The following is a 23,695-nucleotide window of genomic DNA, read 5'->3' on the forward strand; positions in this document are numbered from 1 at the left end:
TCACGTTTTCTTTGGTATTAAATATGTGATTCAACAGTTATTTAATTTGCTAAGAGAAGAAGATATATTACCAATAATTGATTTCTGTAGGAGAAAAAGATTTATATTCAAAATCTTTATTAGAGCATGAAAAGATGTTTCTATTCCAGCAACTGTTTCCATGAAGGAAAAAACTTGAAGTACTACCTGACTTACTATTTCGGAGGGAGGTAAATTTCTTTGTAAAGAATTTGAGATTAAAAATTAATACCTTAAACCTCCCAAAAGAGATAACCCAAATCTGAAGGTTAATACAGTATAGGTATACCTATACAGATACAGTATACCTTGTTTTATTGCACTTTACTTCATTGTGCTTCGCAGATGTGTGTTTTACAAATCAAAGGTGGTACTGCTGCATCGAGGAAGTCTATTGGCACCATTTTTAACAAGAGCATTTGCTCACTTAGGGTCTCTGTGTCACATTTTGGTAATTTTCAGTCTTTTAAACTTGTTCATTATAGTTGTATTTGTTATGGTGATCTGTGATCAGTGATCTTTGATTGTTACTGTTGTAATTATTTTGGGGTGCCATGAACCAGACCCATTAACAGTGAACGTAATTGATAAATACTGCATGTGTTGTGACTGTTCTACCAGTTGGTCCTTCCTCCATCCATCCCTCTCCTCGGGCCTCTCTACTCCCTGAGACACAACAATATTGAAATTAGGCCAATTAATAATCCTACAATGGCCTCTAAGTGTGCAAGTGAAAGGAAGAGTCGCATGTCTCTCACTTTAAATCAAAAGCTAGAAATGATTAAGCTTAGTGAGGAAGGCATGTCAAAAGCAGAGATAGGTCGGAAGCTAGGCCTCTTGCATCAAACAGTCAGCCAAGTTGTAAATGCAAAGGATAAGTTCTTGAAGGAAATTAAAAGTGGTACTCCAGTGAACACACGAATGATAAGAAAGCAAAACAGCCTTATTGCTGATATGGAGAAAGTTTTAGTGGTTTGGATAGAAGATCAAACCAGCCACAACATTCCCTTGAGCCAAAGCCTAATCCAGAGCAAAGCCCTAACTCTTTTCAATTCTATGAAGGCTGAGAGAGGTGAGGAGGCTGCAGAAGAAAAGTTTGAAGCTAGCAGAGGTTGGTTCATGAGGTTTAAGGAAAGAAGCCGTCTCTATAACTATAAAATAAAAGTGCAGGGTGAAGTAGCAAGTGCTGATGTAGAAGCTGCAGCAAGTTATCCGGAAGATCTAGCTAGGATAATTAATGAAGGTGGCTACACTAAGCAACAGATTTTCAATGTAGATGAAACAGCCTTATATTGGAAAAAGATGCCATCTAGGACTTTCATAGCTAGAGAGGAGAGGTCAATGCCTGGCTTCAAAGCTTCAAAGGACAGGCTGACTCTCTTGTTAGGGGCTAATGCAGCTGGTGACTTTAAGTTGAAGCCAATGCTCATTTACCATTCTGAAAATCCTAGGGCTCTTAAGAATTATGCTAAATCTACTCTGCCTGTACTCTATAAATGGAATAACAGAGCCTGCATGACAGCACATCTGTTTACAACATGGTTTACTGAATATTTTAAGCCCACAGTTGAGACCTATTGCTCAGAAAAAAAAATTGCTTTCAAAATATTACTGCTCATTGACAATGCCCCTGGTCACCCAGGAGCTCTGATGGAGATGTACAATAAGATTAATGTTGTTTTCATACCTGCTAACTCATCGTCTGTTCTGCAACCCATGGACCAAGGAGTCATTTCAACCTTCAAGTCTTATTATTTAAGAAATACATTTCGTAAGGCTATAGCTGCCATAGATAGTGATTCCTCTGATGGATCTGGGCAAAGTAAACTGAAAGCCTTCTGGAAAAGATTCACTATTTTAGATGCCATTAAGAACATTCGTGATTCATGGGAAGAGGTCAAAATGTCAACATTAACTGGAGTTTGGAAGAAGTTGATTCCAGCCCTCATGGTTGACTTTGAGGGGTTCAAGACTTCAGTGGAGGAAGTAACTGCAGATGTGGTAAAAATAGCAAAAGAATTAGAATTGGATGTGGAGCCCGAAGATGTGACTGAATTGCTGCGATCTCATGATAAAACTACAATGGAGGAGGAATTGCTTCCCATGGGTGAGAAGAGAAAGTGGTTTCTTGAAATGGAATCTACTCCTGGTGAAGATGATGTAGAGATTGTTGAAATGACAACAGAGGATTTAGGATACTACATAAACTTAGTTGATAAAGCAGCAGCAGGGTTTGAGAGGATTGACTCTAATTTTGAAAGAAGTTCTTCTGTGGGTAAAATGCTGTCAAACAGTATCTCATGCTACAGAGACATTGTTCGTGAAAGGAAGAGTCCATCAGTGAGGCAAATTTCATTATTGTCTTATTTTAAGAAATGGCCACAACCACCCCAACCTTCAGCAACCATCACCTTGATCAGTCAGCAACCATCAACATCAAGGCAAGACCCTCCACCAGCAAAAAAATTAAGGCTTGCTGAAAGCTCGGATGATGGTTAGCATTTTTTAGCAATAAAAATTTTTTAAATTAATTTAAATATCTTAAAATTGAGATATAGACATTGTTTCTTTAAAATATAATGCTATTGTACACTTAATAGACTACTGTGTAATATAAATGTAATTTTTATATGTACTGGGAAGCCACAAAATTCATTTGACTCACTGTTGCAATATTTGCTTTATTGTAGTGGTCTGGAACTGAACCCACAGTATCTCTGATGTAGGTCTGTATTTATATAGTGGTTACAGTATTCACAAAGTTTTTATGTCCTTTCATGAAAATGTACTGACTTTTCACTTTTAACTTAATTCTATGGCCTGTATTTATTTTTTATTTTTAAAACTTTTGTATAGATGTTCTGTCTTATGTGATTGTGAGCTTATGCTTCTTTTGCTGATCTGGTCTCTTATGTTTTTCATATCCTGGGTCCCTAGGCTTCTGTTTTTGGGTTATATGTCATAGTTTTTGGTCTCCTTGGATCTGTGGGAAAATATTTTACACTGAAAGATCATGCTTTAGGTATGATTTATTCAGATCTCTTTTCTAGTTTGGTATTCTACTAGAGAATATATTTTTAAGGAAAGAAGAGTTATGGTTTTGTATGAAAATTTAAGTACTTTGTTAGAAAGCCTAAAATGATTAACAATTTTATCTCTGGCTAGAGGCTTTGAATAGTTTTCTTTTCTTTCTCTTTTTTTTAAAATGAAGTTTCCATATTGGCAAGGCTAAACTCTGTACATTATAAATTTGCTTAAAGATATTATTTGAATTATTCAGAAAAAGGTGTACTTAAAATTACAGTAATTAAGATAGAATTTATTTAATAGCTTTCAGATAGTCTTTCATGACTTAGAAAGTTTCATTGCCATCTAAATTTTATTAAGAAAGTCTTGAGCTCTTCTTAAATACACATTATAGAAAGCAAGCATATTCCTATGTGTAAGTTGGAAAGTACACATTGGGTACCTCTGTGTATTTGAGACATCCTGTTGTCCTGTCAAGGATGCCATCACATGCAAAGCTATGAACTTCGCTTCTCTTGAGAAGCAGCATAAATGTATGTAATCAACCTATAGTGAGCTCTCTGAAGCAGACCAAGGAGATAGAATCTTAAGAATCTTAAGTAAGAGGCTGATGTGTAATGTTGTCTTTATGGTCAGTATTGCTGAGGATTTGCTAAGTGAACCTTTTGATTCACATGAAAGCATTTATTTCTTCTGCTAGGTGCTCTTTAGTTTTTAGCCATTAAGTATGATATGAAGCCTGACTAGAACTTGTTCATAATGAATAGTATATTATTTATGTTTCTGGTTTGTGTGTTTAGTTGTTGCCTGTAGTTATCTGGTTATGGGGCAAACACTTACCTTCCGTATTATCTACAGAAGTATTTTGAACATCAGTATTGTTTTATCTTAAATGATAGTAATTGCTGTATCTAAAATAATAGATATAGATAATAGATAAGTGAATTTAATGCAGTCTTTTAAATTAGGGGTACTATATAAGGCAATGGTGTGTCATATATATATATACACACATATGTATATATATGTATAAAAATTACACTGTATTTCTCTTGTGTGTCCCATGGATATGTCACTCTGTCAGACCTAGTTATAAAAAGAAAATTGTTTCATTATGATCCTCTGTCTCCCATTTTAAAAATGTAAGAAAATATATACCAAGTATAGGTCTGTTTTGAGGTGAGGAAAAATGTTTCAAGGAGCTTTTGCCTCTATTTTAAAATAGATTTTTCTACTATTTTTAAAGGGAAGAGGAAATGAAAATATCAGTTGCTTTTAAACATTGAAAAGAAATCTAGAGTCTTCTTAGCAAGCTGAAAAAAGTGAGTAGAACAAAGGTACTATAACATAAGATAAAATTATATTTATTTGAGGTTAATTTTTTTTAATGTTTTGCTAACCTTGTGCTTTATTATAGGTTTGTGATTACATATAATTTGAGTTGAAAACCCAAGAAGTATTTAAATTTTTGTAAGACTGAAGAAATATTTTTCTTAGTTTTTTTTTGGGCAAAATTTAGACCATTATACTAACTCAAAGACAAAAATTTCAGGGAAAATGGAGGATGGTATTTAAAATTGTTATTACAGTTTTACTTTTGCATCCCTTCTTCCCTTTTGAACCTGATTGAAATATATGGATATAGAACTTGGAAGGTATTTTTGCATGTGACATAGGGAATCTACTGTGATTCTGATGGATAATTTCAGTGTTGGTGGGGAAATTTTCTGAATTTGTCAATGTGATTATTAGTAACTCAAATGGTTCAATTATATAAAGTCCCCCTCAAAAGTAATTTCTCCATATATTCAAAATGTAGCAAATACAAGTCAGAGTATTGTTTTACAGTATTACTCTGAATTAATGAATTAACACCTTTATAAGCAAAATTTTAAAACAACAGAAATACAGCATAATGAATTACAGGTTAGGGGCATCAACTCCCCACATAGTCAAAACTCCATGTATAACTTTTGACTCCTCCAGACTCCCCCTAAAATCCATGTATAACTTTTGACTCCCCCAAAATCGATGTATAACTTTTGACCCCCCCAAAACTTAACTACTAATAGCCTACAGTTGACCGGAAGCTGTATTACGAATAAGGTAAACCGGTGATACATTATGTACTGTATTCTAACAATAAAGTAATCTAGAGAAAAAATATTAAAATCATAGTGAAGAGAAAATAAATTTATGGTACTGGACTGCAAAAAAGTCTGCATGTAAGAGGGCCCATGTAGTTGAAACTCATTTTTTTCAAAGGTCAACTGTATTTGGTTTGCTAGGTGAGTCTAAATAATTTTTGTGCCCAAAGGATCCTGAACATATTTAGTCACTCTGTAGTTATTTAAGAATTTAAACAAGAAGATTTTAAAGTTGTATATTCTTACAATACATATAGTGGCATTTAAAGTTAACAAATTTATGTTTTTTTCCATTGATATACTTTTAAGAATAACTTAAAAAGTTTTCTATTTCAAGTGACTCTTTGACCTACTTATTTTGTATCTGTATTTATAATGTACCCTTTATTGTTTCTAGGTATTGATATACTTTAATAAAAAATAATATATTTACTATTTTCTGCTATTAATATATGTATTTCTTTGAGGTTATTTTAAAAGATTTACTACCTATTTGTTGTCAAATTTTAGGTTAAACCTGTTGGCAAGACACAAAATCATACATTTTGGAATATAAGTTAGTTAAAGGCCTATGGAGATTTGTTGTGGCAGCTGCTTCAAGAATTGAAAAAGTAAAGTAAGATATTTTTTTTTTTAAGATTTTATTTATTTATTTGACAGAGATCACAAGTAGGCAGAGAGGCAGGCAGAGAGAGAGGGAGGGGGAAGCAGGCTCCCCGCCGAGCAGAGAGCCCAATGCGGGACTCGATCCCAGGACCCTGGGATCATGACCCGAGTCGAAGGCAGAGGCTTCAACCCACTGAGCCACCCAGGCGCCCAGTACAGTAAGATTTTATAATTGACATTACTGTGGATGAAATGGCAGTGAGAATTCAATAAAACATTCCAGTATTTTAAATCAAGAGAATATGCTAAATTACTCTTAAACTACTGAATATTCTAGAAAGCATTGAGGTTATATGGACACAGTCTGGCTCCTACTTCCCATGTTCACACATTATTACTTCTCTGACCTCATTGCTGCTGCTTTCTCCGTAACTCTGCTTCAACCACACCAGCCTCTGCTGTTGCTTCAAAATGCTTAATCAAGACTCCACGACATTACCAGCATTTCCTTCTACCTATAATACTTTTCCCCCCAGAAACATCAGATCTGTGCTTGTGTTAACTCTTACTATGCCTTCTCTGACCACCTTACTCAAAATTGTCCCCATCCTTAATATTTTTATCTCCCTTTCCTGTTTTATTTACTGCATGCCCTAATTATCACCAACATTCTATATATTTTACTTTGTTGTTTTTCCCATCAAAACTTGGGCTCCTGAACAGGGCAGAGATTTTTACTATGTTGTTTATACGAGTGCGTATTCCACTGTAGTCTTTCAAAAATTGACTGTTAGAAGAAAGGGCAGGAGGAAGGAAGGGGGGAATGTGATGCATGTTGTTGTGGCAGTTTAATACTAGCCACTGCAGGTTTCAAGTCAAGGTCTGGCAAATGGGCCACACTGTGCATCGGTAGCCACATCTGATAGTGCATGAGGGTGACAATTTGGAATGATAGGTCTGAAACATGATCCACGTAGGACTCTGAGCAGCAGCAAATGTGAGTGCCTTTTACCTAAGGTAAAGTCTACTCCCAAAATGATTCGAAATCGAGTCATCAACAAGCGTATTCAATATATGGTATTTTGCATTCACTCATGATACGAAAACAGTGGTTTATTTGCCAGTTATCAGATCTGCTGTCTCTCAGCTCTAAACCCACCCTTCATTGCTTCTGCAAAAAGGAGGATGGGCCACTGAAGGATTTTTTCTTTTTCCTTTGACAACTGGTATGATGCTGAGTTTTGTCAGTGGAAGGCACTGTGTTGGAGAGACCTTTCAGGAGGAAGGTCTGGTCCTGCTCCCAGGGTAGCCTCTTGCATTCCAGACCATTCTCTGGGAGTACAGGGAGGCTCCTACGGTGCTTGAAGTTTCTCCGTTTGGTATTGTGCGGGTGGCTTCTTCAGCGCTTGGCTCCTGTAACACCTGGTGGCCAGGAGCCTTCCCACATAATTCCCTGTGGTGGTTTTGTCGTAGTGCTTGTGGTGAGACATCTCCCTGTCAACAGCTTTACCTGGCATCCTAGAGGGTGACCTCCCAGCAAGTTCTACCAGTCAACATCACAGCACTATCTTCACCATCCAATGAGCCATGGCTTCACTCTGCAACAAGATTCAGATTGCAACCTTGAGAGTGTTCTTCCTTGAACTCTCAGCCCCAGGGGTGGTTACCGCTCTTTATATCTGCTATTCCTATGTTGTGTAGACTTCTTTCTAAACAATCCCTCATTACTCCAATCCTGTTTTAGTTAATAAACCTTTATTAAACTTTCCCTGTTGGAATTAGTGTGTGGTTTATCTCTACTGATTGTATCCAGGCTGATTCAGCCTATAGTGTGCAGTCAATTATTTTAGTAATGGTTCTTGTGGAGTATTTTAACAGCAGTTCAGGTTATGTTACAATCATGCAGATTATCATAATAACAGCTCAAATTGTAATTAATGTTGGAATATTTTTGAGGGTTTAATTCTATCAATATAAATGGTGTCCAATGTAAGAATATATAGCCCGATTTTGTTAATGCTTATTATCTACAGAATGATGAATTCTTTGGTTAAAAAAGTACATAAAGTCTACTCCCAAAATGATTCAAAATCGAGTCATCAACAAGTGTATTGGTGGCACCTGGGTGGCTCAAGGGGTTAAAGCCTCTGCCTTCGGCTCAGGTCATGATCCCAGGGTTCTGGGATTGAGCCCTGCATTGGGCTCTCTGCTCAGCGGGGAGCCTGCTTCCTCCTCTCTCTCTCTCTCTCTGCCTACTTATGATCTCTGTCAAATAGATAAATAAAATCTTAAAAAACCATAAATAATACAATCTGCTTTTATTCCTGTTTTTTTACCCACTCTTCCACTTGCATGTCAGCAGGGCAGGAAATGTGTCCCATTGCTTGCACTCTCTAAGCTCCCATTCTCTTTCAGTAGTTCAATTCTCATAAATTTGTGAATTACTTAATCATTGTAATTACTGCTGTGCAACTTCATGAACTCTGAGGGGTAAATGAAAACAGATAATGTCTTGCCACTAGAGATTTGTGTATATATACTTTCTGTAAAAGCAAATGAATTTTTTTCTGAAGTAAGAGGCTGAGCTCTGAAGTCAGATTGTCTTAGTTTGAATTTCTACTCCATTGCTTACATGGGTAAGTTAACATCTCCAGTCCTCTTCATTAAGTTGTTTCAAAGATGGAGATAATATAAGCTAATCTTTTAGCACAGTACCTGGCACATTGTTCTCAATAAGTATTAGTTACTATTATTAAAGTAGTAAAAGTGTAATAGTTACTGGGGTTGGATCCAGGTGGCAGCCTCATCTGATAAACCTACTCCCTTAGAATTGACTAGAAAGATAGATAAATACATGTCTTCAAGAGCACAGGAAAGCAAGAAATACTCACCAGTGGAGTAGAAATTTTGAGCAATTTCTGAGTAAAGATAAAAGGAACCACAAATCATGTATACTTAGGTCTTCTATGGAGATGGAATCATTCCAGAATTGCTCCGAGCTGAGGAGAGTGTGTTGGTATGGGCTGGGAGGTGAGTTGGGCATTTGGCATTTGGCCATCCCTACTTTTGCTAAAGAATAGCAGTGGAGGCCTTTAGCCACTAGTTAAAACAGGGATGTAAGTGCTTTGCCTGGTGAAGCAGATAGCTACTGAGAATATAGGATCATTTCCTCTACCCCTATCATTAAAAACAAACTCTCCAAATGCCCCCCTGTAGTAATTAGCATCATTCAATAGTGTGATTTTCACACACAAAAAGACAAATAGATCAGTGGCACAGAGTAGATTACAGAACAGCAGACTGAGGTGTATGTGAGTATGACTTCTTGTTTTGGTCACCGATAGATGCACTAGGGCAACTCAAAGTTAAATGCTTATCAGGAGCCTCATCACATTACTTGGGAGTCTCATATTGCACCTGTAATTATAATTTTTTGATCCTGCTTTTTTTTCATATCTCCATCTTGCATGTTTTTGGCCTCCCACCCCCACCCCAAGTAGAATTTAAAACTTGCGTGGGGGGAGATGGCTTACTCAAAAAGGAATTAAAGATAATTTAATAAAGGGTCAATTTACAAAGGTTTGGACAGAAGGAACATTCAGGAGATGGAAAAACAACTTGAATCTAGCAATAGTAGACAGCCATTGCAACCTCTTGGACAGAAAGTGGAGTGGGTAAGAGCAGTTACCAGAACATTGGAAAACTTGTAGCCATGGAGAGTTACTGCTGAATAGGAGGGAGCAGTGGCCTTAGGTAGAGGCGCACAGCCATTGTCAAACTGGCCTGATGGGGAGGGAGCCCTGGAAATGCATACTGTACTTCTCTTTCCTCCCCTCCTCTGATTCCTTCCCTGTGACTTCAATTGGCCAGCCTCAGCTGGAAGCAGGAAGTCACTGGAACCCAAGATGTTACAGTCTTTATATATAGATCTTCTGAGGTACAGAACAGAAAAACAAAAAATCTGTAGGATTCAAGAGAGAATATCTACATATTAAACACTGCAAATCATTTGGGATCCTGATTCTGCCACCCACCATATTGTTATTTTTGGTTTCATAAAATCTGTGAACTTGGTAAGAATGCCATGTCTGTCTTTATTCAGGTTATTTACAAAAAGGGTTGGATTGCCTAGGATAGAGCAATTATTCATATTACTACCTATCATTAGACATAGCTCTCACAGTTGAATTTTCTTTTTAAGTTAATCATTTAAACAACTGTAATCCATCCCCTAAGTAAATTCTTTTGTATGGTGTACAAGGCTAGTATGTTTGTTTGTTTTTTTTTCTCCGATGCCTAACGTTTCTCCATCCAACAACCTGATAATTCCATCACTGAAAGAAGTAGCTCTTTATCAGCCATGACTTCGTAAACGAAAGCTTTCTCTGGTGTATCCTTTTACTAAGTGCTCAGAGCAAAAAGATTTATAAATTTTTCCCAGGATTCAAAAATGTATGATTTCCCATAATAATAGCTTTTTATGTATAATTTACAACATTCTCCTTTAACTTAAAAAAAAAAAAAAAAAACCTGATTTGATAGAGGTGCCTGGCTGGTGCAGTTAAGCCTCCAAGTCTTGGTTTCAGTTCATGTTTTGATCTCAGGGTCTTGAGATAGAGCCCTGAGTCAGGCTCCAGACTCAGCGGGTGTCTGCTTGGAATTCTCCCTCCTCTTCCTTTGCCCTCCTCCACCCCCCTCATCTAAACTAACCAATTAACTAACTAACTAACTAACTAAATAAGTAAATAAATAAACTGAGATAATAATTGACTATCTTCAACTGTATGGCACTCTCACAGCATGCCTCAAATATGACTGATCTGACTTTGGGGACATCATTAGCAGTTTTTCTCAGTACTTTTTCAACATGTAAAAAGAACTCATTTCAGGGGCACCTGGGTGGCTCAGTGGATTAAGCCTCTGCCTTTGGTTCAGGTCATGATCTCAGAGTCCTGGGATCGAGCCCCACATCGGGCTCTCTGCTCAGCAGGGAGTCTGCTTCCTCCTCTCTCTCTCTGCCTGCCTCTCTGCCTACTTGTGATCTCTCTCTCTGTCAAATAAATAAATAAAATCTTTAAAAAAATAAAAAGAACTCATTTCATATTAGGGGCTCCCCTGTAGACTCTATTTTTTCATGGAACAAATATTTATTGGTAATCTATCATACATCAGACACTGTTCAAGGCACTGGGGATACAATTGTGAGCAAAACACAAAAATTCCTGCCACTGTGGAGCTTGCAATGAAAGTAATATCATTAAGTAATAATCAGGTATTATCTACATTGATCTCTTAGCCTTCTGCTGGTGAGGTTGTTTCCTATTTTAAAATGCCTGAACCATGGAGCCCTTTTTCTTAGAAGTAGACAAATTGTCAAAAGTCTTGGCCTGAAAGGGCAGGATTTTCTAGGGATCTGAGAACACAATTACTCCTGGTCCTATTGAAGTAAATAGCAGCCTTAAGAAGACATATAAAAAACTCCTCCTTACCAGCATCTTCTTACAATGGTAACATCAATTAACAATGAAAAAGTTTAAAGAAAGCAATTTCCTGGTAATCATCACCAGGAAAAATTTTGTCTACAGGCACCAATTGTGTATTCTTTTCATTGTAAGAAAAGGTCCCTAAAAGTCATAGTTTTGTTTGTTTCAAGTTTTAATTTAAATTCTAATTAGTTAACAGAGAGTGTAATATTAGTTTCAGGAGTAGAATTTAGTGATTCATCACTTACATATAACACCTGATGCTCATCACAACAAGTGCCCTCCTTAATCCCCATTGCCCATCTAGCCCATCCCACACTCACCACCCCTCCAGCAACCCTCAGTTTGTTCTCTACAGTCAAGAGTCTGTTATATAGTTTGCCTCTCTTTTTTCCCCTGTGTTCATCTGTTTCATTTCTTAAATTCCACATATGAGTGAAATCATACAGTATTTGTCTTTCTCTGACTTACTTTGCTTAGTGTAATAGACTCCAACCCCATCCATGTCATTGCAAATGGCAAGATTTCATTTCTTTTTATGGCTGAGTAATATTCCTTTTGTGTGTGTGTGTGTGTGTGTGTGTGTGTGTGTGTGTAGCACATCTTCATCTATTCATCAGTCAATGGACATTTGTGTCTTTCCATAATTTGACCATTGATAATGCTGCTATAAACATCAGGATGCATATGTGCCTTTGAGTCAGTATTTTTTTATCCTTTGGGTAAATACCTAGTAGTGCAATTGCTGGGTTGTAGGGTAGTTCTATTTTTAACTTTTTGCAGAACCTCCATACCCAGAGGGGCTGCACCACTTTGCTTTCCCACCAACAGTGCAAGAGGGTTCCCCTTTCTCCACATCCTTGACAACACCTATTGTTTCCTGTTGCATTAATTTTAGCCATTCTGCCAGGGGCGAGATGATATCTCATTGTGGTTTTGATTTGTATTTTCCTGGTGATGAGTGATGTTGAGCATCTTTCAATGTGTCTGTTAGTGATCTCTATGTCTTTTTTGGGAAAAAATGCCTGTTCATGTCTTCTGCCCATTTCTTAACTGGGTTGTTTTTTGGGTCTTGAGTTTGATAAGTTCTTTACAGATCGTGGATACTAACCCTTTAACAGATATGCCATTAAATATCTTCTCCCATTCTGAAGGTTGACTTTTAGTTTTGTTGATAGTTACCTTCACCGTACAGAAGCTTTTTATTTTGAAAAAGTCCCAGTAGTTCATTTTTGCTATTGTTTCCCTTGCCTTTGGAGATGTGTCTAGTAAGAAGTTGCTATGTCTGATGTCAAAGAGGTTGCTGCAAAAGTCATAGCTTTAAAATTTCCTTCCCCAATGTGCAGCTTATTTTATTATGATTTTCAAAAAGAACCTTATTCCTTTAAAATATTAATTAAAAATATTTATGAAGCCCAATATTTAAAGAAAAACAGTGTTGATATTTTCTATTCCATGAAGGAATGGATCCCTTGGATGACTGTTTATTAACTGTCCTCACAAGAAAGTTGAGAGAATTAACAATTGAATTTAACCTTTTGTTTCTTGGTTGAAAGATGTTGCAATTATTATTACAATAGGATTCAGTAAAATTATTGAAGAAGTTATAATCATAGCACCTAGCTTGAGAGTAGGCACTCAAATGAAAAAAATTAGATTTTCATATGATTAGTAGCCTAGGAGTAAAATTCTCACTATACAGTCCATCTCCTTAAAATAGGCTAAGCACTTACTTAGATGTCAAGAAGACTTTTTTTTGTATTTTTGTATTTTTTAATTTTTTAATTTTTTTTATTTGACAGAGATCACAATTAGGCAGAGAGGCAGACAGAGAGAGAGGGGGAAGCAGGCTCCCCGCTGAGCAGAGAGCCCGATGCGGGGCTCGATCCCAGGACCCTGGGATCATGACCTGAGCCGAAGGCAGAGGCTTTAACCCACTGAGCCCAGGTGGGCTCAAGAAGACTTTTTTTTTTTAAAGTACTAATATGCCCTACAATTCTTATCTCTTAAAGACAAAAGAAGCATTCATAAAACTTTTACTTAAGAAGTAAATTGCCATTTCAGCAGAGTTAAGAAAATGGGAAATTACTAGAATTCAAGTTTTTAGTCTTTTCCTATTTAGCAAGGATGGACAGCTATGGACCTTGTTCATAAATAATACCCCAAACTGACCACATGCCACAAGTGCATGGCTTCTTGACATTGCAGACTCTTGGTTCAGTTGAGGCTCAACTCCATTCATACCAGCCATTGACTGTCTACCTTTTGCAATACTTTGGTCAGAACAAATTAGGCATCAAGTCATTCTCTTTTGTTATATGTTAATTAGATAATCATCTCTCCTAATCAATGGCTGTATACTTAAATTGTATGAAAACTATATTTAAGCTATAAAGTACTATACTAATATTATTATTTTCTTACTCTGAATTGGTCAGGAGAAACTTTTTAGTCATTTTGGACTTTTTAAAGAAACTTTACTTGTTTTCTGCTTTTGTGAAATATATGTTCACATCACAGGATAACACAATCTGATGTGCTTCTAACACAGAGTGTACTAGCTTTCCCTTATTCTGTAACACAGAGTATACTAGTCCTTCCCAAGTCCATAGCACAGAATATACCAGTCCTCTCCCAGTCAATAGCATGAGATATGCTAGTCTTCCCCCATCTATACGATAGTCGCTTGAATTATTTTTACTCTAAATGATAAAATGTTAATTGCACAATATAATTCATTAGTTAAGTGAACACACAGATATTCCAAACAAAAAAAGTTTCTTGTTATTAATGTTAGAACTTGATTTTCTCTTGTAATTTATAGAACCTCATTGGACCACCTGATTGGCTCAGTTGGTTAAGCATCTGACTTGATTTTGGCTCAGGTTATGATCTGTGCCATGAGATCAAGCCCCCCATAGGGTTCTGCATTCAGTGCAGATTCTGCTTAAGATTCTCTCTGTCCCTCTCTCTCTGCCCCTCCTCTGCGCTTGCCCTCTCACACTCTCTCTCTCTAAATAAATAAAACCTTAAAAAAAAAGAACCTCATGTATTGTAACCTAATGTAAGCATAGAAATAATGCTCTCAACAAATGCTCTTAATAAGTATTGGTTTCTTAGTACTCCTGGGGTATGCTTAGTACTACATATATAAATACTGTTCAAAGCTCAGAACATGTCTAAAGACACTTCTCATGTTTGTAAGTGCATTCTGTGGGGGAAGGAGTTCAGTATAACTGTAGGCAATATATGAAAATAATGAAAAGACCTAGAAGCTGTTGGGAAGTTGCTGGATAAGAGACAGGTTTAGGAATTAAGTCAGAATGACAGGTGACAGACAATAGAAGCCACTCAAGAAGAGCAAAGTTACCATATGTTCCAGTGAAGGTGCAGGGTGCAAGAAGCTGAAAAGCTGTAAGAAGGAAAATCTATATAATGGGAGAAATTTTGAGGCTCTCTTCTAAAATTTATCAATAATTAAGTTATGATCATGAAGATAATATTAACTACTATTTATGGAACATTTGACATAGATTTTAAAGCAGTCATGATAATAGTGTTTCAGAGAACAATTATAAACATAATTGAAACAAATGAAAAAACTTAGAATGCCTCAGCAAAGAAATAGAAAGTGTCATCAGAAAAATAGAAGGTATAAATAATAACTAAATGGAAATTTTAGAACTGAGAGATATGCACAATAAAAATCTCAGGATATGGGCTCAACAGTATAATGGAGGCAATAGAAGAATCAGTGAACTGGAAGACAGAATGATAAACTCTGAGCACATAGAAAATAAATTGAAAAAAAACAAACAAACAACAGAGTCCATACAATGACAACAAAAATTTAATACTATTGTTACTAGAGTCCTAGAAGGACAGGTGAAAGAGCAAGGCTGAAAAAGTACTTGAAGAAAGAATGGCTGAACATGCCACAAATGTGGACAAAGAAATAAACTGACAGATTAATCAGACCAACAAGACATAGCACTCCTAAACATGTATGTACCAAATAACACAGATGCAAAATATGTAAAACAAGAACTTATAGAACTGAAAGAGTAAATAGACAAATCTATACTCATACTCAGACATTTTACTCCTTTCTTACCAATCGATAGGACAGCTGTACAAAAAATCAGCAAGGATGTAGAAGAACTCAATACCATCAACCAGCAGGATCAAGTTGACTTTTATAGAATACTCCACCGAACTGCAGGATAATATTCATTTTTTAAAGTGTCTATGGAACTTGTCAAGATAGACCATATCCTGGGCTATAAACCAAACCCCAACAGATGGAAAGGAATTGAAATCATTTGGAATGTATTTCTTGACCACACTGCAATGATACTACAAATCAGTAATATGAAACACCAAGAAAATCTCCAAACACTTGGAATTTAAATAGCACACTTCAAAATAATCCATTGGGCAAATAAGGCAAATATTTCAGAGAAACCAAAAAATACACTGAACTGAATGAAAATAAAAATAATCAGAAAAATGTGTGAGACATGACTAAAACAGTGCTGAAAGGGAAATTTATAGGAGAAATGAAGTGCATACGTTAGAGAAAAGGAAAAGCGGCAAATCAATAATCTAAGCCCTTACTTCAAGAACCTAGAAAAAGAAAAGCAGAATAAGTGCAAGTAACAGAAGGATGAAAGAAAAGAAATCAATGAAATTGAAAACAGAAAAATAGAGAAAATCAATGATTTAAAAGACTGATAAAATTAACAAACCACTTATAAAGACTGACAAAGAAAAAAGAGAGAAGATACAAATTACCAATATCAGGAGTTAAATGGAATATCAAACTGCAGACACCAAAAGAAAAAAAGATACTATGAACAACTCTACACATATAAACTTGGCAACTTAGACAAAATCGACCGCCTCCTTGAAAAGCACAAACTACCACAACTCCCCCAACATGACTAGATCATTTGAGTAAGTCTATAAACCATTAGGGAAATTGAATTAGCAATTTAAAAGCTGCTGAAAAGAGAAGTCTCCAAGACCAGATTTTTTAAAAAATATTTTAAAATTTATTTTTGTGAGAGAGAGAGTGTGCGAGAGAAAGAGTGCAAGCAGGGGGAAGGGCTGAGGGAGAAGCAGACTCCTTGGGCTGAGGGAGAAGCATTGAGCCTGATGCGAGACCCTTCCAGACTTGATCCCAGGACTCTGGGATCACGACCTGAGCCAAAGGCAGATGCTTAACCAATTGAGCCACCCAGATGCCCCCCCCCAAGATAAGATTTTCTTATAAAACTTCACTGGAGAATTCTACTGAGTGTTTAAAAAGGAATAACAATAACTCTACACAATTTCCTCCAGAAAATAGAAGAGGAGAGAACACTTCCCAATTCATCTTATGGAGCTAGTATTAGTCCCATACCAAAACCAGATAAGGACAGTGGACAAAAAAGAAAGAAAACTACAGCCAATATCACTCCTGAAATATAAATCCAAAAATCCTTGACAAAATATTAGCAAATAGAATTCAGCTATATAAAAAATGAACTATTTACAATGATGGAGTAGGGTTTATTTCAGGTATGCAAACCTGGTTGAACATTTGGGAGTCAATCAGTATATTCCACCAGATTACCAGGCAAAGAAGAAAAATCACATGATCATGTCAGTCAGTGCAGAAAAAGTATTTGACGAACTTCAACACCGACTCAGCATCCTCCCAGAAAAATAAGAAAAATGGAGGATCTTCTCCACTTGATAAAGAGGAACTACAAAAAATCTATAGCTAACATACTTAATGGTGAAAGTCTGCATGCTGCTGCTGCTTCTTTTTTAAAAAATTGACAAGGCAAGGATGTGCATTCTCACCCCTCTTCTTCAATATATTGCTTCAATTTCTACCCAGTGCAATAAATCAAGAAAAGGAAATAAAATGTTTACAGATCAAAGAAGAAATAAATCTTCATTTTGCAGATAGTACTGCTGTCTACATAAAAAATTCCAAAGAATCTACAAAAATACTAGAATAAGTTAAAGTTCAGCAAGGTTGTAGCATACCAGATAAATATCTAAAATTAATTGTATTTCTACATACTAGCAATGAACTAGTTACCAAATTTTGGTTACCAAATTTTGGTTACCAAATTTTGGTTACCAAAATTTAAAAGGCAATACCATTTATAATCACTCAAAAAAAAAAAAAAAAAGAGACAGAGACAGAGAGACTTAGACATAAATGTAAACAATATGTATAGGACTTCTATGCTCAAAATCTCAGAATGCAGATGAAAGAAATTGAATATCTAAATAAATGGAGAAATATACTGTGTTCATTGATTGGAAGATTCACCATAGTAAAGATGTCAATTTTCCCCAGGTTGATATACAGGTTTTGTGTAATTCTTATCAAAATCTTAGCAAGCGTATTTATAGATATAAATAAGATTATTCTAAAATGTATATGGAAAGGCAAAGAACAAGAATAGCTACAATTCTGAAAAAGAATAATGTATGCTTATTTTATAGTGATAGCAGTACTTATCATATAGCCATAAGACTTACCTTACAACTATAGAACAGTAATCAAGATTGTGTGGTATTGTCAGGGAGATAGACACATTGATCAATGGGAAAAAAAGAACAGAGAACCCTGGAAATAGACTTACATAAACACACTTAATTGACTTTTAACAAAGTACTTTAAACAAAAAAAGATAGCCTATTTCAACAAATTGTGCTGGAGCAATTAGATATCTGGATTTCCATAGTTTTTTGTTGTTTTGTTTTGTTTTGTTTTTTTAAAGATTTATTTATTTACTTGACAGTCAAGAGATCACAAGTAGGCAGAGAGGCCGGCAGAGAGAGAGGAGGAAGCAGGCTACCTGCTGAGCAGAGAGGCCAATGTGGGGCTCGATCCCAGGACCCTGGGAACAGGACCTGAGCCGAAGGCAGAGGCTTAACACACTGAGCCACCCAGGTGCCCCATGGATTTCCATAGTTTAAAAAATGATCTTTGATGTAGTCTAATAGCTTCAACAAAATCAATTCAAAATGGAGCACAAACTTAAATGTTAACTATAAAAATTCTAGAATAGAAGAGAATCTTTGGGACCTAGAGCTAGGCGAAATGTTCTTAGACTTGACACCAAACTTAAGATTCATAAAAGGAAAAATTTATAAACTGGATGTAATCAAGATTCAAAATTTTACTCTGTGAAAGACCTTATTAAAATGTTGAAAAGGAAAAAAAAAGTTGAAAAGGTAAGCTACAGAGTAGAAGTAAATATTTGCAAACCATATACCCAACAAAAGACTAGTATACAGAATAAAGAACTCTTAAAAGTCAGTAGAAAAAAATTCATGAAATTAGAAAATGGGCAAAAGATATAAAGAGACATTTTACTGAAGAGGATATACATATGGTAAATAAGCACACAATAAGATGGTCAACATCATTAGCCATCAGGGAAGTACAAGTTAGAACCACAGTGAAATATCATCACAACCCTATCGGAATGGTTAAAATAAAAAATAGTGACCACATAAATTCTGGCAGGGATGTGAAGAAACTGGATCACTTACATGTTGCTGGTGGAACTGTAAAATGGTCCAGCCACTCTGGAAAACACTTTGGCAGTTTCTCAAAAAGCTAAACATGCAACTACTGCAAGATCTTGAAACTATAATCCTGGTCATTTTCCTCAGAGAAAGACAATGTCAGTTAGCACAAAAACCTGTACATGAATGTTTAGTGCAGCTTTATTTGTAATAGCCCAAACTGGAAACAACCTAGATGTTCTTCAGTGAACAAATGGTGAACTATCATACCATGGGGGTAGTGCTTCCATAACACGGAACACTATGAAGCAATAAAACGAAATGAACGGCTGACACCCAAGACAACCTGGGGGAACTTCCTGAGGGTTATGCTGAGTGAAAAGCCAATCCTCACATGTTGCTCACTGCATTATTTCATTGATATAACATTCTCAAAATGACAAAATGATAGAGAACAAAACACACACACACACACACACACAAAACAAACAGAAACAGAGAACAGATTAGTGGTTGGCAGAGATAAAGAAGTTGGCAGCAGAGGGAAGTGGCTGTAGTTATAAAAGGGCAACATGATAGATCCTCCTGGAACTAGAAATATCTTGTGTCTTGATGTATCAATGTTCAATATCCTGGTTGTGACATTGTACTATAGTTTGGCAAATGTTACCATTGGGGTAAACTGGGTACATCATATATGGGAACTCTCTGCATTACTTTTTACAACTTCCTGTAAATCTGCAAGTATTTCAAAATTAAAAATTTCATTTAAAGAACATTAACAAAAAGCCAGAGTACCTGATCTCATGGAGTGTAAAATCTAGCTGGGGAATAGATATTATTTCAAACATTACTTAAGTGTGTAACTTGAAGTGTGATCTTGTCTAGTTATACAGGAAAGCTCTCCTAACTTTTTTGAGATCAGTTGTAAAAGGTAAGTAGGTATTAACTTACTGAGGGGGTTGTTGGAGATTTTCCAAAACCAAAGGAAGAACACATGTAAAGACCCAGGAAAGGGAAGAAGCATGGTACATTAATGGAAAGGAGGCTGAGTGGCCAGAGCAGTGAACAAGACGAGATGAGATAGTGTCTGATGAAGCTGAGCCATTAGGCCAGTCAAGTAGAAGCTTGTAAGCAAGCACCTTTCAGATTTTGGTCTTTTGGAGCAGTGGAAACACCTGAAAGGCTTTAAGCAGGAGAGCAACTTGCTCAGAATGTTGTTTTAAAAATGCTGAGTGAAATAAGTCAAGCAGAGAGAGTCAATTATCATATGGTTTCACTTATCTGTGGAGCATAACAAATAGCATGGAGGACAAGGGGAGATGGAGAGGAGAAGGGAGTTGAGGGAAATTGGAAGGGGAGGTGAACCATGAGAGACTATGGACTCTGAAAAACAACCTGAGGGTTTTGAAGGGGCGGGGGGGTGGGAGGTTGGGGGAACCAAGTGGTGGGTATTGGAGAGGGCACGGATTGCATGGAGCACTGGGTGTGGTGCAAAAACAATACTGTTACGCTGAAAAGAAATAAAAAATTAAAAAAAAAAAAAGGCTACTCTCAATGCATTGTGGAGAATGGATTAGGGAAGACAAGCAAGAGCAGTCAGGAAACTAAGTCCAGTATCAGATGATAAAGCTGGGATTTGGTTACAGTAGTAAAAACAAAGAAGTGGGGGCACCTGGGTGGCTCAGTGGGTTAAGCCTCTGCCTTCGGCTCAGGTCATGATCCCGGAGTCTTGGGATCAAGCCCCACATCAGGCTCTCTGCTCAGCAGGGAGCCTGCTTCCCCTTCTCTCTCTGCCTTCCTCTCTGCTTACTTGTGATCTGTCTGTCAAATAAATAAATAACATCTTAAAAAAAAAAAAAGAAAGAAGTGGATATATTTGAAAGGCAAAATTCATAGGTCCTGACACTGGATTGGTGTTGGAAAGAGGTTGTCAAGACCATTCCAAGGTTTCAGGCTTTTCCAGCTAGATAGCTGGTGGTGTCTTTCTCTGAGATAAATATTCATGTTTTACAGAAAAGATCTTGAGTTCGGGTTTTTATATTTGATTTTGGGGTGACTTTGAAATACCTAGGTGCAGATGTCATAGAGGCAATTGGATATATAAATTTGGACCTCAGAGAATGATCTGGGTTGATGGTATGAATTGAGAGTTGCTGAGGGAATGGACACAGACAGGTGACATCACACAGGGAAGGAGTTTTGAGTAAGACCAGACCACAAGGGGACACCGGGTGGTTCAGTTGGTTAAGTGTCTGCCTTCAGCTCAGGTCATGATCCGGGATTCTGGGATCAAGCCCCCTGGGATCAGGCTCCCTGCTCTGTGGGGATCTGCCTCTCCTGCCCCTTCCCCTACTCCTGCTTTCTCTCTTCTCAAACAAATTAAAATCTTTTTAAAAAATCAGACCACAAGATTGAAACTTGGGGAACAAAAACATTTAAAGGCTGGATCGAGAAGGATGAGTCAAGAAAAGCAACTAAGCCATATGATCTGAGAGGTAGGAGGAAAGCGGAGAGAATATAATATGAAAGAAACTAAGGAGAATTTCAAAGAGTATTTAATGTGAAGTAATGTTGTTGAGATTTATTTAAGATGAGGACTGAAAATGTCTTGAGTTCAGTTTCAGTTTCTTTGGTGACCCTGGCAAGAGCTGTTTGGTGGGCTAATGGGGAAAGAAGCCTAATTAGTTTATTAAAATCTGTGTAATAAGAACATTAGGATAAATTTCAGTTATTGAATATATATTTTATATATATATCATTAGGTATTACATATGAGGTAGTTACTATTATTTCCACTATTCAGATAAGAGAGCTAACTTTTGGAGATTTTAATATCACATACTATTATTTAAAATCAAGATATGCTCCTGTCCTCAACGAAATGCTGGTTCTCTAATTGAAGACAATGTCAAGTAAGAAAAGATTTATTTTTCCATTGATTTTTTTTGCTCACAGTTTTTTTTTTACATAAACTGGGGCAAAATGTATGACCTTCAAACATCTTACAATTTAGGCTTATTGAATAAAAAAAAGAATTTAATTAGGGAAAATGTCAAACACACACAAAATTGTAGAGAATAGCATAATCAATTACCCATCAATAATTATCATCCCATGGCTTTTCTTGTTTAAAGGATACCTTTAGCCATTATGCTCCTTCCCTGCTCTTGCCCTCACTGCCCCAACAGATTATTTCAAGGCAAATGTCAGACAAAGTTGCCTGCTATAACCTTACACAGGGCTTTCAAATATCTGATTAAATCTACATGATAGTTCAAACATAAAAGCAGGGAATACAATTGCAACTGAAAGTTTACATGAGTTTTTGAAAAATACACCTTATTTTTCACAGCAAATTTCCCACATGCCCTCTGCCTGTTTTGCCCTCCCCACCATCTCCCACCAGAACGGTATATTTGTTATGACTGGTGAACTATCAGTGGTACATCATTAGCACCTAAAATCCATCATTTATATTAGGGTTCACTCTTCCTGTTTTATATTCTATAGCTTGAAACAAATTTGTAATGACATGTATCCACTATTATGTATTATACAGGGTAGCTTCACTGCCCTCAAAGTCCTCTGTGTTGCACCTATTCATCCCTCTCTCTCAACATTATGTAAATTTTGATATTACTTTTGCACTTCCAACAGATGCAAGGAACCATTTAATTGATTTTAAAACAGATGAACCAGCTAAACTGATGTTTTCTGACATTTGACTGCCCCCTTTCTGCCAGTTGTTTACTGTAATGAAATGATAAGACAAAACCCATACATTCCTAAATTTAGTAATTTATTTTTAATTTATAAAGACGTGGCTTTCGTGGTTATTTATAGAAATCAGATAATGCAAATAGTAACTAATAGATTTGTATTTTTCTAGACATGTTCCCTACATCTTAAACATCACAAAAGTCTCTTGGAGATCACTTGTCCTTGGGCCCTATGAAGTCATGGTTCCTCTGTGTGCTTTATGTGACATCACAGTCTAAGTGATTGGCAGACCATGCTACACCAGCCGCCAAAGACTGAGATGGAAACATGAGTGATAAGATGCTTCCTCACCTTGCTTTCTTTCTAAAGGTGATAAACTGTCCTATTCTTAAAGTTTTCCTAAAGGTGGATATCTTTTTTTCTTCACTTTAATTTAAAACAGTTGTCTTTATTTTTAGAGTAGACCGAGTGTGGAGCTCCAGTGGCGCAATAGGTTAGTGCGTGGTAGTTATACAGTATAGACCGAATGTGGGGCTTTTAGGAGAATGACCTTATGCGTACATATAAATTCTGCATATTGATAAACATGAGTAGGTACTGAGGATTGAGTATATATGATGTATACAAAAGCAGTTTGGCTGTGAAAGTATCAAATATATTGAACATAAATTTTGAGATTTCCCATGTTTACTTCTAAAAAATTTGTTTTGACTTTAGAAGAAAGTTGAAATATACATAATGCCCCGGTTCTCCACCCAAGGGTTTCAGGGGTCACCTGGAGGTGTGACAGTCCATAGACAGTTTAGGGCACAAGAGTCTGAGTTAGTGGGTCTCATATTCTTCCCATTTTTTTTTTCCCACCAGAGCAGTTCTGTTGTATGTAGTAAGTATCTGCACAATACTTCATTTAAAGAAAGGTTCCTCATACAAATTTGAATATCAGTAGTCTACAAAAATAGTACTTTGATGAAGTCTTGTCATCAGAGGGCAGACCTCAGGGAACCATGAATCCAGAATAGAAATAGGGAATAGGTGTTCTACTTTCTGTGAAATTTTATTTAGTATGTTTAGAAAGGAAAGCAGGAAAACAAGTATTGTAATTAAGATAGCAATATTCATGTATAGAAGAATATAGTGACACATGCAATATTG

The 23,695-nt window shown here is 36.5% G+C and overlaps 1 protein-coding gene across 1 annotated transcript; it reads left to right on the top strand.

Moving 5' to 3' along the window:
• The first annotated feature begins 123 nt into the window (after positions 1-123).
• Positions 124-4,360, top strand: TIGD1 (tigger transposable element derived 1). Its single transcript, XM_032856079.1, has 2 exons — positions 124-2,512; positions 4,292-4,360. Exons 1-2 carry the CDS (start codon positions 730-732, stop codon positions 4,303-4,305), a joined length of 1,797 nt encoding a protein of 598 aa, XP_032711970.1. The 5' UTR covers positions 124-729; the 3' UTR covers positions 4,306-4,360.
• Positions 4,361-23,695: the final 19,335 nt, after the last annotated feature.

The sequence above is a fragment of the Lontra canadensis genome, unplaced genomic scaffold (genome assembly GCF_010015895.1).
Source record: "Lontra canadensis isolate GAN:19392208 unplaced genomic scaffold, GSC_riverotter_1.0 scaffold11, whole genome shotgun sequence".
NCBI lineage: Eukaryota > Metazoa > Chordata > Mammalia > Carnivora > Mustelidae > Lontra > Lontra canadensis.